Consider the following 15,955-nt stretch of genomic DNA (forward strand, 5'->3'; position numbering starts at 1 on the left):
TAGGTTGGCTTTGGTCATTTTTATTTCAGGGATTGCTGTTTAAAATACAAGCTCTGTAGGGCCAGGGTTAGGATATAGTACAAGATGCCAGTAGGACGTGCCAAGACATTTTTATTCCAAGTCTGGGAAGCCATGTAATATACCCACAATTTCCACTTTCAGCCTAAATAATAGGAAAAGTTTCATCCTAAACTTCAGATATGAAGTGGACTTACTCGCTGAACCTCAACCATGTATTTTTAATAAATCAAAGGTGGAAGCAGGAGTCCTTTCTGGCTATGTTCCAATGGGCATGGCTAACAAATGACTGCTCTCACTGGGGGTCCGCTGCTGCTCTAGAATCCCTCTCCACTTGGCTGGGCTTCTGGGTCTGATTTCCTAGAGGATACTGGGACTGTGTGGGGTTTTCTTCTCCCTTTTGGCTGCTGTGTCCTCTGTAAATTCATCTTCTGCTTGGAGTGGGGTCTGGTCTACAGGACTCCAGCTGAGAGTTCACAGGGAAACCAGGGAATTCCTTTTAGTTACTAAAGCATCACTTGGGTTACGTGGAAAGATAGAACACATAGGAGCCCATTTGTTGTGTTGGATGATGGACTGTAGGATCCTGAAAATGGATATGAGTGACAGCTTCTTATGATGACGGCCTTTTCCCTTGAGTACTGCAGGTGACTCTGCCAAAACCATTAGGTGTGTGGTCCAGATAAGTCAAATATGAGAACCAGGTCAGGTGACATTAGGAAGTCTTCTGTCTTCAAGACTGAAACACTTTCTAGGAGCTGGCTAAGGCTGGAATTCAAAGGCATGGTGCTTTCAGCCCTTAAGGACAACAATTCTTACCATTCATTCATTTATTTCAGATTCTTGGTTTAAACCTAGCTCCACGCTTGTTCCTTACGGTTTACCCCTCACCCCTGAGAAGGCTATTGCCTTTTCTGGTTCTCATTCTATCAGCAGGGATCTTTAGAAGTGTGTGTTCCATCTTTCCCACCTGTATCTCAACAAATGCAGCTGTCCCCTGTCAAGCAGCTGCATTCAGGCAAGTGCTGCCCCCCAATCCCAGCTCAGATGCACTACTAGCAGTTCTTGGATTTCCGCTCCTTTCTGGCCCTGGAGGCCATGAGGCTGAAGAAGAGCCCAGGAGCCAGAGTTCGCAGATAAATGGCCAAAGAAGGCAACAGGTCAGCCAGGATCACATCTTTCTTTTTCTTCCCCACAGCAGCCAGAACATCTCGGGCCACCTCCACAGGGCTTCGGCCCTGAGCCGTGGTCTTGTCCATAACTAAAATAAACAAACAAAAAAAAGAAACACATGAACTAGAAGCAGAAGTCCCTCTCTCAAGGACTTGAGCTGACATGGAGCAATGTCAGCTGGATTTGCTGAATTTCCCACCATGAAGCTCTTCCTGCTATCTGTTGGGAGGCAGGTGGTATGCCACCATCCCTGACTATTCTGTACTCCAAAGACATGAGGAAGCCATTGGCTCAGTGCATGTGACGTGGGTGAGACGTGGTAATGACGTAAACAGGGGTCCCTCACAATGCTTAGGATCTGGTGGCCCACGACAAAGGACAAAGGCCAGCCCAGATGGGGTCCCAAAGGGTGAGCCCTTCACACATACCAATTCCAGACCTTGGTAATTGTCTCTTGGAACAAACAATGAAGGATGGGTGGCACTGAACTTGTTTCGCGTAGCTTGGCCTGAGGTCTGCCAGATGGGGGATGGGAGAAGACTATGACCCCCGACTGCAGCAAGAGTGAAGTGACACAGGATTTGATGTCACAGGTCCCCACATCATGTATTAACTGGATAAGGACCAGGAAGAAAGCCTTGGTTTGTTTGAGGTGTTACAGACAGCTGCGGGGAGTTTAGGAGGTATTAGGCTGGTTAAGACCAACCGCCGTTCCTTCTTTCCTGGTAATCTGACAATTTTGCCGACAATGTAGAACCAGCTGGCAGGTGGAGAGGAGAGGCCACTAGCACAGGCCATTTGAAACCATCAGTATGCTGTCCAAACTGCAGGAGCTTCCTCACCAAAATCGGTTCTCATTGTGTTTTTGTTAACACAGAATAGGAGGTTTCTGATTATTGCCTATTTTAAAATGCCACAAAGAGAATTTTTTTAAAAAAGATTCTTCTGGGTAGAAATAAGTATGAACTTCTCTGGCTCTAGGCTACTGTATGGTTTCTGTGGACTTGCTGAGTGAGCAACTATCCAGGGCACGCGCACTCATGGTTCAAGGCTTCCTGGGGTGGAGCAGAAGGCCTGCAGGTGCCCAGTGAACACCACAGCACAGGCCCAGGAGGGCACATCCAGGGAGGCAGGACATGGTAAGCCATTTTTCAAGAGGTGGGGTCATGCAAGCAGGGGAAGGTAGCGCCAGCTCCCACAGCAATGTCACGCACAGGTCAGCTGACCTGGAGTCAGGCTCCGGCCCACTAGTGCTGACTCTGACTCAGCTCGCCATGTCTTTGGCTGAAGCAAGGAGACTGAGCCTGGCACACCCGACCTCATGCCAGAAGACTGTGCACTTCTGCTTTGAGTGCTCTGAAATCAGTCATTTCTCAAACACACGGGTGGGGAATCTTTTGGGTCAAGCAACCCATAATTTCCATGAAGTTAATCCACTTTAATTTTACTTTAATTTGGAAGCTTGGCCTCAGGACTCCAAGTCCTGGACCCTGTTCCCACAGCTGCAGTGGTGACACTCAGGCTAAGAACAGCTTGTAGTAAATGACCACCATGCAACAGTATGTATAACCAACACTCACACATCATGGTTTTTAGTTTTAAAAATTACGTTCCAAATGAAACTGACCAAAGAATCATCAGATAAGAGAAGCACATCTCACAGTGGCCAAACAACAGCTTGTCATGGAAGGAAAGACAAACCAGGGCCTCACCTCCGTATGTGGACCCGTCCGCAGTGACGGCATTTAGAGAGAGGTTGGTGTGGATGTAGCCAGGGCTGATGACGGTCACCTCAATCTCATACTGCTCCATTTCGGCACGAAGACAGTCAAAGAATGCCTGGGTTGCATGTTTGGAGGCTGCATCTGCAAAAGTTCATGGCCAGACAATGCAAGTGAGGGAGAGGGCCTGGGACAAGCCCACATATTCATTCCCTTTCATTTAAAATTTGATAATACGGGCAGCCCCGGTGGTGCAGCAGTTTAGCGCCACCTGCAGCCCAGGGCCTGATCCTGGAGACCCTGGGTCGAGTCCCACATCGGGCTCCCTGCATGGAGCCCGCTTCTCCCTCTGCCTGTGTCTCTGCCTCTCTCTCTGTGTCTCTATGAATAAATAAATAAAATCTTAAAAAAATAAATAAAATCTTTAAAAAAAAATTTGATAATACAATTTAAGTTACAGTATTATAGCAATGTTCATTTCCTGATTTAGAGAAGTGCACTGTATCCTTGTTCTTAGGAAATACCCTGAACTGTATAGGAGTAAAGGAGTGTTGTATCTCCAAACTTCTTTCAAGTGGCTCAGGAAAAAATATACATAAATTATATATTAAAAATTTTATATATACACATAGGTACATACATACACACAGCACACATAGACTAGGATAAAGCAAATATGGTCAAATGTTAACAACTGGGGAATCTGTATGAAGGAGACAAGGGAGTTTTTTGTACAGTTCCTGCAACTTTTCTTTAAATCTGAAATAATTCTTTTTTTTTTTAAAGATGTATTTATTTATCCTAGAGAGAGAGAGAGAGCCAGAGAGCACACATGTGCATGAGTAGGGGGACAGGCAAAGAGAGAAGGAGAGAATCTCAAGCAGACTCTGTGCTAAGAATGGAGCCCAATGCAGGACCTGACCTCACGATCCATGAGATCACAACCTGAGCTAAAATCATAAGTCAGACACTCAACTGACTGAGCTACCCAGGCACCTCGGAATCTGAAATTATTCCAACGTTAAGAGTTAAAAACAAAAAACAAAAACACAATTTAGTGCCTAGTAGGTAAAACATTCACACAGGACAGAGGATATGAAGTAAAAAGTGAAAGTCTTTTCTGGCTTCCAGCTCCATTCTCCAGAAGGTAACCTATGTGAATGGTTTCTTAGGATGTACTTTTTATATATCCTATGTGTATATATATGTGATTTTACACTTAATGTTTTTTTCTACAGAAATGAGCTCATAGTGTTTATATTATTCCTGCAAGTAGCTTTCTTCAACTAGTGACACAGACAAACAGTCTCTGTGCTGGCCATGCAGGTCCGTCATGCTCTCCATGGGTCATGAGACCACTGAACGGACCCCATCAATAGAACTTCATAGGTTGTTTCCAGGTTTTGTCACTGAAACGGTGCTACCAGTGAGCATCCCTGCATGCATGGGAATGTATGTATAAAATCCATACTTATTTTCTTATGTATTTTGTTTGACAAACTTCCATGAAGTGGCTTTTCATCTGTTTTTATTTTATTTATTTATTTATTCATGAGAGACACAGAGAGAGGCAGAGACATAGGCAGAGGGAGCTCCCTGCAGGGAGCCCGATGCAGGATGTGATCCCAGAACCCTAGGATTATGACCTGAGCCAAAGACAGATGCCCAACCACTGAGCCCTGGGGGCCTGCTTCTCCCTCTGCCTATGTTTTTGCCCTTCTCTCTGTCTCTCATGAATAAATAAATAAAATCTTAAAAAAAAAAAAAAAAAAAAAAAAAAGGAGCTATTGAGCTTGTTCCAACCTGGTAGAAATAGAGCCACAGCTGCTCTTCAGTCACAGCTCCACAACATGGGGAAAGGTGCTCTGAGTTGGGACACTGTGACCCGACAATGACATTCTTGGAAAACACACGGCATCTCCACTGAAAGTCAGTTTCCTCCAATTCAGAGTTCTAAATGTTTTGGTCTTAGTAAAGTGGCATTCATCAGCCAAAAAAACAGGAAGAGAAGAAGCAAGGAAATGTCCCAGCAAGTCACAGTGTTGGAACTCACTGCAGAACCTTTCTGAGGCCAGCAACTTTGGTTCGGGCCAAGTTTCTGGGGGCTGGATGAGTAGTTTGAGGGTAGGCAGGTGGACAGAGATTTTGCTATCAGCTGTGGTCTGCTAGCAGCTAGCAGCTGCTATCGGGTACAGCCCAGGACCAAGGACTGAGAAGAATCATCCTACTCCCCAAAATAGAACGCTGCACCATGACTGGTCTCCCAGTCTCATGCTGTAGGTCATCAGCCAAGCTGTGCTGAACACCCTCACCACAGCTGTCAACAGTAAGCCCCTATCCGCAGGGCATGGGGTTCAACACACCACCCAGATCATCTTGCTGGGTCCTCACAACAGCAGTGGGAGGCAGGTAGAGCTGCTCTCCCATTTTGTAGATGAGAAAACTGCTGTTCACCAGGATTAATCCACGTGCCCAGGCGCACTGCCACATTCTGTCTGGTTTTTATAAAGTGCCCAGACCAACTATGTGTGACCTACTGCAGGCTATGTGTGACCTTCTCCAAGTGGAGAAGAAAATTCACTGAGACTAAATCAAAGTAAAGTTTGGAAGTAACTTAGTGCAGAGAACACTGCAGAGCCTTTACTCTGATGTACCTGTCATTAGCATTGTACCTCACTTGCTTTATCATTTGTGATTATATTTATTCCTGTTACAGCTGCCTTCAATGGCTGTCCTGCACTGCTGGGAGCTGAAACAATGCTGGCAAACAGGAAAGTACCAACCATAGAAACAAATAGAGATAGAGTGCTTCACAATTCACAAAGGACTCTCCATCTCCAGATGTCTTCTTTTATCTTCAACACAGTTTGGTGGAGCGTGTATAAGAACTGTCAGTCTCTTCACCAGCCAGGAAATGGGGGGTCAGAGAAGTTAAATTACTTGCCCAAGAACATGCAAAAGGCAGAGCAGGGGGTCATATCTTGAGAGAAAGAGGATGTCTTTGTGACAGTTCCAGTTCAGAGAGCTGGCTACACCATGTCATCCAGCTGGATGTCTGCTACTATCTTCGCCAAGTGCTGACCCAACTCTGCTCTCTCTTCTATTTCTGCCAAGTCTGCAGCTGAGTGAGGCTGAGGCCAGCACTGGGAGGTGGTGAGAGTAGATGAGGCTGCTACATGTCAGGATTGCAGGGGGTGGAGCAGAGAAAGGAGTTACTGGGGAACTTTGTGAAATCACCTTTAAAGTCTTTTTTTTTTTTAAAGATTTTATTCATTTATTCATGAGAGACACAGAGAGAGAGAGAGGCAGAGACATAGGCAGAGGGAGGAGAAGCAGGTTCCCTGCGGGGAGCCCAATGTGGGACTCCATCCCGGATCCCAGGATCGCTACCTGAACTGAAGGCAGACACTCAACCGCTGAGCCACCCAGGCGTCCCACCTTTAAAATCTTTTAACAGAACAAGACCAGGCTTCTTTGGTTGCTGGTACAACATGATGGCAGACAGATGAGTGAAATGGTATCTCAAACATCTGAAACATCTGACGCAGTCACTCGTACACGGAGGTGAGAGTGTGAACTGGAAGTCAATTTAGCAGTTTTATTTTTTTGGTCCCATTTACTATTTCCACTTTTTGGAAACCCTCCCATGAGTGCCCAAAGATGTAAGTATTTAAGGATATTCTAAATAGCACATCATTGCTACTGGTCAAGAACTGAAGGGAAGGGGCAGTCCTGGTGGCGCAGCGGTTTGGCGCCGCCTGCAGCCCAGGGTGTGATCCTAGAGACCCAGGATCGAGTCCCATGTCAGGCTCCCTGCATGGAGCCTCCTTCTCCCTCTGCCTGTGTCTCTGCCTCTCTCTGTGTATCTCTCATGAATAAATGAATAAAATATTAAAAAAAAAAGAACTGAAGGGAAAATAATCCTCATGTGCCCAGGAAAATGGCTAAATAACTCATGTCACATCTGTTCAATGAATTACTATGTACTCACTTAAAAGGATCATGTAACCTGCATATGTTGATGTGGAAAGCTGTGTTGTCCAGTGGAATAAGCAAGCCATGAAACAGTACATATAATGCGATCCCATGTTTGTATGTTTGATCACATGATAGAAGTTTGGAGGTGTGGGCTGCAGAGCAATGCAGTGGTAGTGCCTCTGTGTCCACAGTGAAAACCAATGAGACATTAGCTGCCACACACACTGGCACTGCACTTAATGGTGCTCACAGACTACCTCCATCTTCCAGCAGCCCTCCAAAGCTGGAACTGCCCTTGTCTCCCTTTTGCAGATGAAGACTGGGGTACAGAGCACAAGGAGGACATTTGCACAAGGTCACGAGGAAGGGGTAAGGAGTAGAGTTGGATTTGAACCCAGGCATTCTGCTCAGGAGAACACATTCTGATCAAGTCCCTTCATATTCTGTGTTAAGTATTTATCTAATGTCTGAATTCTGTATACTAAATGTGCTATTTTTATAATCATGAGAAAACAATAAGGAAAAGCACTTGGGGGAGGGAGAAGGGAGTACTCACATGCAGATCGAAAAGGAATGCTGATCTTGCCCTGGATGCTGCTGATCACAACAATGTGGCCTTGTCGCCTTTTGATCATAGAGGGTAGGAGTGCTAAAGAAAGAGAGCAGAGGCTTTAGAGGAGGATTTTTCTTCTGGTCACTGCAAGCTAATGCTGAGAGGAGGTGGACCTTGCTTATTACAAGCAGTCAGAGCCAGGGATGTAAGTGGGAGATGCTTCTCAGTGGGGCGTACCATGCCTGGTTAGAACTCTCAGGCCTCCTGCACCCAGCAGACTGCCAGCAGGAGGGAGGAGGCCAGTGGAAGAGCAGGAAGGAGGCAGAGAGGGAGGTAGGCAGAAGCCTACCCACTAGGAACAGTCAGGTTGGTCCCCTTTTCTAGGAAGAGCCTCTCCCCTTGAGTGGTATCTGTGCCTGGGCACAAAAATAGCCCCGTTTTGTATGGGTTTCCAAACACCACTGAAAGGAAATGGAGGCATTGCTGTACAAATAAAGCTGTCACTGAGGAGAAAATCTTGATTTAAGGCTACAAAGCAGATAAAGAAAATGCAAATGAAAGCCTGGAGAAAACAAACACCCAAGCTGTAATGACAACACCTATTCCAAGGTAAAATAGATGCAGACAGACAACATCTACCTAAAAATGAATCAAATAAAGTAAAAAGAATGCCAACATATAGTGCTCTTTTTTTCTTTTAATTCAGGACTGTTACCTTTCGTTAGAGCAACTGGGCCAAAGTAGTTTGTCTCCATGACTTTCTTATCCACATCCGTGGTGGTGTCCACAATGGCGCCTCGGTAGCTGATGCCGGCATTGTTGATGAGCACATCCACATAGCCAAAGCACTGCAGGATCTCAGCTGTTGCTGCTATGATGGCCCCAGGGTCTGCGAGGTCAAAGGTCACCATGTAAGGCTTGTGTGTCTGCACCTGGTCAAATTTGACAGAAACCAAATGCACCTTCAGAGTGACAGGCATGTGAACCACATGTCCCCTGCTTTTCAGAGTGCCAAGAGTGGCCTCCTGGGCATGACATGACACAGGCTCTAGCATTGCTCTTCCAAAGAAATGTGGCCCCAAGGATCCTGCCTACAGTGCTCACAACCTGACCTGGACAACTTTTCCCCTGAATTGAAAATGACTACTAGAGCCAGATTCCCCTTGCTGCCTTATGCCAGAACTGTGCTGTATGTTGTAATTACATTAAACAGTACCCCTACTGAGAGGTGCTATCCTTCTCAGGTTGTCACTTTTGTTCATGAAACATTTTTTATGTATCTCCTACGTGCCAGGCACTGGGGACAGAGCAGAAAGCAAGACAAAATACAGTTCCTCTCTTCCAGAAGCATACTGTTTAGTGAGGAAGACAAATTCCATAACTGTAAAGGATATCATGAAGAAGTAGAAGATGCTAGAGAAATGAATAACTGAGCAATCTAACATATAGGGCTTCCCAATGGAAGTGAGTTTAACAAGAGATCCAAAGGAGGAATGGGGATATGAAATCAGAGAAGATGGCAGAGTAGGAAGTACCAGGAATCTGCCTTTTTTTTTTGAATCTGCCTTTCTATCTGGATGCTATACTGGCAGAAACTCTCCAAAGTGACAATTTTGGAACTCTAGAGTCTACCTGAATGCATGCAGCTTCCAGGGCAGTGCTTGGCTAGAAAATCATAGATAATTGTGGTCAGTTCTAGTCATCACCTTGGTGGTAGCTTTCTACCTCCCAGTCCGGCATCCTTGTGGCAGGCAGCTGAGGGAAGACAACCAACATTTCTGGTACAGCTTGGGGGAGCCAAGGTAGACAATAAGGATCTTGTCTTCTAAAAATCAGGGTTCTGTTCTGATGGATCACTGAGGGGTGGCATGGAGGCAAGATGCATTATTTTAACCACCACTGGCTAAAATGGGTTCCAATAGATTCGAAGGAGTTACACCTGTTGTTCTGATAATCAAAAATATAAATAAATCCCCAGGAAATATACCTGAGGAAGCCCCACATGATGGACTTACTAGACAAAGATTTTTAAAACAAATATCTTACAAGATCCTCAAAGTTCTAAAGGAAGACATGGATGAAGGCAAGAAATTGATGTATAAACAAAGTGAATATTGTTAAAGAAATGCCATCAAAGGAACAAATTATAAAAACATTATGGAGCTCAAAAGTACAATGACTGTAATAGAAAATATATAAGTTCAAAAGCACATTTGAGCAAGCAGAAGAGTGAATCAGTGGAACTGAAGAGAGGATGGCTGAAATTATTGAGTCTGAGAACAAGAAAAAAAATGAAGATAAGTAAACAGAGCCTAAAAGATCTGTGGGATACCATCAAGTGGACCAATAGACACACTGTGGGAATCTGACAAGAAGAACAGAAATAGGGGAAGAAAGAATATCTTGGGGAGCCCCGGTGGTACAGTGGCTTAGCACTGCCTGCAGCCAGGGGTGTGATCCTGGAGACCCAGGATCGAGTCCCACCCACATCAGGCTCCCTGCATGGAGCCTGCTTCTCCCTCTCTCTCTCTCTCTCTCTCTCTGTCTCTATGAATAAATAAATAAAATCTTTTTTTAAAAAAATCATAAGAAATAATTGCTGAAAACATCCCAAACTTGATGAAAGACATGAATCTACACATCTAAGCAGCTCAACACCAAGTTGGATAATTTCAGAGGCCCACACAAAGACACATTATAATCAAACTGTCAAAGACAAAAAAAAAAAAGAATCCTGAAAACAGCAGGAGAGACCTACTCTCACATAACAGGAATTCTCCATAGGATGATGAGTTGATTTCTCATCAGAAACCCTGGAGGCTAGAAGACAGTGGGTTGATACATTAAAAGGGATGAAAGAAAAAAACTGTCAACCAAGAATTCTGTATCTGGCACAACCATCCTTCAAAAAATGAGGGAGAAATTAAGATTCCCAGATGAACAAAACCTGAGGGAGCTAGTTATTACTAGACCTGCTCCGCAAGAAATACTAAAGGGAGTCCTTCAGGTTTGAACTGAAAGGAAGTTAGCAATGTAACTCGAAGCCATATGAAGAAATAAAGATCTCTGGGAAAGTAAATATACGGGCAGTTATAAAAGCTATTATTGGAATTTTGGTTTGTAACTCTTTTTACTTTTTACATACTTTAAAGACAAAATTTTTTTTTAAAGATTTTATTTATTTATCCATGATAGGCACAGAGAGAAAGAGAGAGGCAGAGACACAGGCAGAGGGAGAAGCAGGCTCTACACCGGGAGCCTGACACAGGACTTGATCCCGGGACTCCAGGATCACACCCTGGACTAAAGGCAGGCACTAATCTGCTGAGCCACCCAGGGATCCCCTAAAGACAATTTTTTTAAAAAACTACCATTGGTCCGTTAATGGTCAAGCAATGTATGAAGATGTAATCCATGAAGTGAATAACAGAAATGGGGGAGGACAGAGCTGTAAAACAGAATTTTTATTTGCTCTAAATTCCCTTAGAAACCACAAAACAATAGCTATAGAATAGGCACATAAGAAATGAGAAGGAAATCAAAAATATTTCACTACAAAAAAAATCAACTAAACACAAAAGACAGTAACACAGGAAATGAGGGACAAAAAAAGCTATAAAGCATACAGAAAACATAGCAAAATGGCAGAAGTCCCTCCTTACTAGTAATTACTTTAAATATAAACAATTTAAACTCTCTCCTCAAAAGACTGATAGCTGGAGGTTTTTTAAAAGTTCAACTCTCTTCTGTCTTTAGAGACTCATTTTAGATCCAACAATATAATTAGGCTGAAAGTAAAAGGATGAAAAAAGGTTATTCCATGTAAATAATAACCAAAAGAGAGGTGGAGTGGCTATACTAATATTAGAAAAAAAATAGGCTTTAAATTGGAAAAGGTTACAAGAAACAAAAAAGGACATTATATACAAGCATACCTCGAGATACTGCAGGTTTGGTTTCAGACTGTCACTGTACAGCAAATATCTCCGTAAAGCAAGTCAAAGGAAGTTTTTGGTTTCCCATTAGATACAGAAGTTATGTTTACAGTATATTTTAGTTTCTTAGTGTGCAATATCATTATGTCTAACAAATCAATGTACATATCTTAATTTTAAAATATTGCTAAAAGTGTGAACCATCATCTGAACTTTCAGTGAGTTGTAATCGTTGATCATAGATCACCATAACAAATTAGCAATAGTGAAAAATTTTAAATATTGTGAGAATTACTAAAATGTGACACAAGACACAGAGATATGAAGTGGGCAAATGCTGTTGGAAAAATGACATTGATAGACCAGATCAATAGACAGTTATCACAAAACCTTCAATTTGTAAAATACGCCATATCGGCAAAGCACAATAAAGTGAAGCACAATAAAATAAGGTAAACCCATAATAATAAAAAGGTATTCAATATAGCAAAAAAGTGTAATAGTTTTAAATATTTATGTACCTAATAATAGACCTTCAAAGTATATGAAGCAAAATCAACAGAACTGAAGGGAGAAATACACAGTTCTATAATAATACTGTGGTATTTCCTTTTTTAAATATTTTATTTATTTATTCATGAGAGACACAGAGAGAGAGGCAGAGACATAAGCAGAGGGAGAAGCAGGCTCCCCATGGGGAGCCTGATGCAGGACTCAATCTCAGGATCCTGAGATCATGACCTAAGCGAAAGGCAGACGCTCAACCACTGAGCCACCCAAGTACCCCAATATTGTGGTATTTCAATACTGGATAGAACAACAAATCAGAAGATCAATTACAAAACAGACGACCTGAACACTATAAATCAATAAGACTGAACAGACACATATAGAACGTCCCACCCAACAGCAGCACAACACACATTCTTCTCAAGCATACCTGGAACATTCTCAGGATAGACCGCATAACACATGTTAACAGATTAAAAAAGATAGATACCATTTAGAGCGTCTTCTTCAACCACAGTGTGATAAAGCTAGAAGTCAGTAACTGAAGGTAAACTGAAAAATAAGTAGAAATTAAACAACACACTCTTAAAGAGCCACTGACTCATAAAAGAAATAACAAGGGAAATTAAAAACTATTTAGACACAAAGGAAAATGAAAACACAATATACCCAAACTGTACAGGATACAGTAAAAGCAGTAGTAAGAGGGAAATATATACCTATAAATGCCTACATTAAAAAAAAATATTCAAACCAGTAACATAACTTTACACCTTAGGGAACTAGAACAGAGCAAACTAACCTGAAAGCTAGCAGAGAAAGGAAATGATAAAGGTTAGAGAGGAGGTAAAATAGAGAGTAGAAATAAAGAAAATCATGAAAACATAGTTGGTTCTTTGAAAAGATTGACAAAATTGAGAAACCATTAGCTAGACAAAGGAGAGGATGGAGCAGGTCCCTACCTAGATAAAACAGATTATAATACAATGAACACTTGTATGCCCACAAATGAAATAACCTAGTCTAGGAGAATTGAACAAATTCCTTGAAACACACAAAATACTTAACTCAAGAAGAAATAGAAAAGCCCAGCAGACATAGAACAGGTAGAGAGATTGAAGCAATAACCTAAAACCTCCCAACAAAGAAATATTGGGTACCAGATGTCTTCATTGGCAAATTTTACCAAACTTTAAAGAAGAATTAACACCAACACTTCTCATACTCTTCCAAAAAAACTGAAGAGGAAGGAGAGAACACTTTTTAACTCATTCTGTGAGGCCAGCATTACTCTGATACCAAGTCCAGATAAAGCCATCACAAGAAAATTACAGACCAATGTCCTTTATGAATATAGATGCTAAAATCCTCAACAAAATACTAGAAAATCAAATTCAACGGTATACTGAAAAGATTATTCACCATGAACAAGTGTGATTTATCCTAGGAACACAGGGGTGGTTCAACATCAGAACATCAATCAATATATCATATTGATAGAACAAAGGAGAAAACTACATCATCATTACAATTGATGCAAAAAAGAGATTTGACAAAATCCAACATCCTTTAATGATAAAAATTTAGAAAACCAGGAATGGGGGGAAATTCAACATAGTAAAGGACGTTTATGAAAAACCTACAGCTAATATATGTTCAAAGGTATAAGATATGAAGTGTTCCCCCTATGACTAAGAACAAGACAAGGATGCTTGCTTTCAACACAGTACTAGACTTCTAATCAGAGCACTTAAATACATAAGAACAAGAAATAAAAGGCACTCAAATTGGAAAGGAAAAGGTAAAACTATTCACAGATGACATGATCCCATATATAGAAAATCCCAAGGAATCCAAAGAAAGCCATTAGAGCTAATATAAATTAGTTCAGAGTTGCAGGGTACCAGATCAACATATACAAATCAGCTATGTCTCTATACACCGGCAATGAATAATCTGAAAAGGAAATTAAGAAAGCAAATCCATTTATAATACCAGCTAAAAGAATTAAGTATCTGGGAATAAATCTAATGAAAGAGGTCAAAGATTTGTATGTAAACATTACAAAACACTCCTGATAGAAATGAAAGAAAACATAAATACATGGGAAGACATCTCATGTTCATGGACTGGAAGACTTAATATTGTTAAGTAGTCAATAACTACCCAAAGTGAGCTACAGATTCAACGCAATCCCAATCAAAATAATTGCATTTTAGGGAGGAAATAGAAAAAAAAAAAATCCTAAAATCCATATGGAATCTCAAAGGTCCCCACATAACCAAAACAATATGAAAAAAAAAAACAACAACAACAACACACAGCTGGGAGATTCACTTCCTGATTTCAAAACTTACTGCAAAGCTACAGCAATCAACAGTGTGGTACTGGTATAAAGACAGACATATACAGCAATGAAATAGGATGGAGAGCCCAGAAATAAATGCTCCCATACATGGCCAAATGCCTGTTGATGGGGGTGCCCAGACCACTGAAGCAGGAAAGAACAATCTTTTCAACAACTGGTGCTGTGAAAACTGGATATGCACATGCAAAAGAATGAAGTTGAAATCTTACCTAACACTGTATACAAAAATTAAATCAAGTGGATCAAAGACCTAAATGATGGGAGTTAAAACTACAGAACTCTTAGAATAAAACATCAGGGAAAATCTTCCTAACATGATGTGTCAACAACCTCATGGGTATGACACCAAAAGTATAGGCAACAAAAGAAAAAATAAACTGGGCTTCATCAAAATTAAAAAAACTTTTTGGTATGCTTGGGTGGCTCAGTTGGTTGGGCATCTGACTCTTGGTTTTGGCTCAGGTCATGATCTCAGGGTCATGAGATTGAGCCCTGCATCAGGCTCCACGTTCAGCATGGAGTCTGTTTGAGATTCCTTCTCTCCCTCTGGCCCTCCCGTATGCTCTCTCTCTAAAATGAATAAAATCTTAAAAAAAAAAAAAAAAACTTTTCTACATCAAAGGATACTGTCAAGAAAGTAACAAGACAAGCTACTGGGGAAGCCCAGGTGTCAGCAGTTTAGCACTGCCTTCAGCCCAGGGCGTGATCCTGGAGACCTGGGATCAAGTCCCACGTCGGGCTCCCTGCATGGAGCCTGCTTCTCCCTCTGCCTGTGCCTCTGCCTCTCTCTGTCTCTCTGTGTGTGTCTCTCATGAATAAATAAACAAAAATCTAAAAAAAAAAAAGACAATCTACTGAATGAGAAAAAATATTTGCAAATCATAGACCTGATAAAGGATTACTATCCAGAATATATAGAGAACTAAACTCAACAACAAAACCAAACAACCTGATTTAAAAGGACAGAAAAGGGACTGGAAAAGACATTTCTCCAAAGACATATAGTCAGTAAGAACATGAAGAGATGCTTGACATCATTTGTAATTAGGGTAATGCAATCAAAACCACAATGAGATACCACTGTATATCTCCTGGGATGGTTACAATTAAAAAACAAACAAAAGAACAAGTGTTGGCAAGGATGTGGAGAAAGCAAAACCTTTGTGTGTTGCTAGTGGGAATGTAAAATGGTACAGCTGTTGCAGAAAATAGTTGACAGTTCTTCAAAATGTTATACACAAGACCCAGCTGTTTCACTTTTAGGTATATATTCACAAAAATTAAAAGCAAGGACTCAAACAGATAATGTGTATAGTTATGTTCACTGTACCATTATTCACAATAGCCACAAGGTGTGTACATCTACACGTACACATGTACATCTAGTGTACATCAACAAATTAATAAACAAAATGTTGCATATATGTACACTGGAATATTACTCTGCCATAAAATGGAATAAAATTTTGATACATGCTACAATAATGGATGAACCCTGAAGACCTAATGCTCAATGAAATAGCCAGACACAGGGGGATCCCTGGGTGGCTCAGCGGTTTCGCGCCTGCCTTTGGCCCAGGGCGCCATCCTGGAGTCCCGGGATCGAGTCCCGCATCAGGCTCCCGGAATGGAACCTGCTTCTCCCTCTGCCTGTGTCTCTGCCTCTCTCTATATATATGTCTATCATAAATAAATAAAA

General features: G+C 41.8%; 1 protein-coding gene across 6 annotated transcripts in view; it reads right to left on the reverse strand.

Annotated features, from left to right (window-relative positions):
• DHRS7B (dehydrogenase/reductase 7B) overlaps window positions 1-15,955 on the reverse strand; it is a 63,246-nt gene continuing 47,291 nt past the window's right edge. For all 6 annotated transcript variants that reach the window (XM_077892288.1, XM_077892292.1, XM_077892289.1 and 3 more), the window contains 4 exons: window positions 8,159-8,375; window positions 7,447-7,539; window positions 2,904-3,056; window positions 1-1,279 (listed from right to left, as the gene is read on the reverse strand). In XM_077892288.1, the coding sequence (XP_077748414.1) occupies window positions 1,074-1,279; window positions 2,904-3,056; window positions 7,447-7,539; window positions 8,159-8,375 (669 nt within the window). In that variant the 3' untranslated portion in view covers window positions 1-1,073. The remainder of the gene's footprint in view (window positions 1,280-2,903; window positions 3,057-7,446; window positions 7,540-8,158; window positions 8,376-15,955) is intronic.

This window comes from Canis aureus, chromosome 3 (assembly GCF_053574225.1).
Source record: "Canis aureus isolate CA01 chromosome 3, VMU_Caureus_v.1.0, whole genome shotgun sequence".
NCBI lineage: Eukaryota > Metazoa > Chordata > Mammalia > Carnivora > Canidae > Canis > Canis aureus.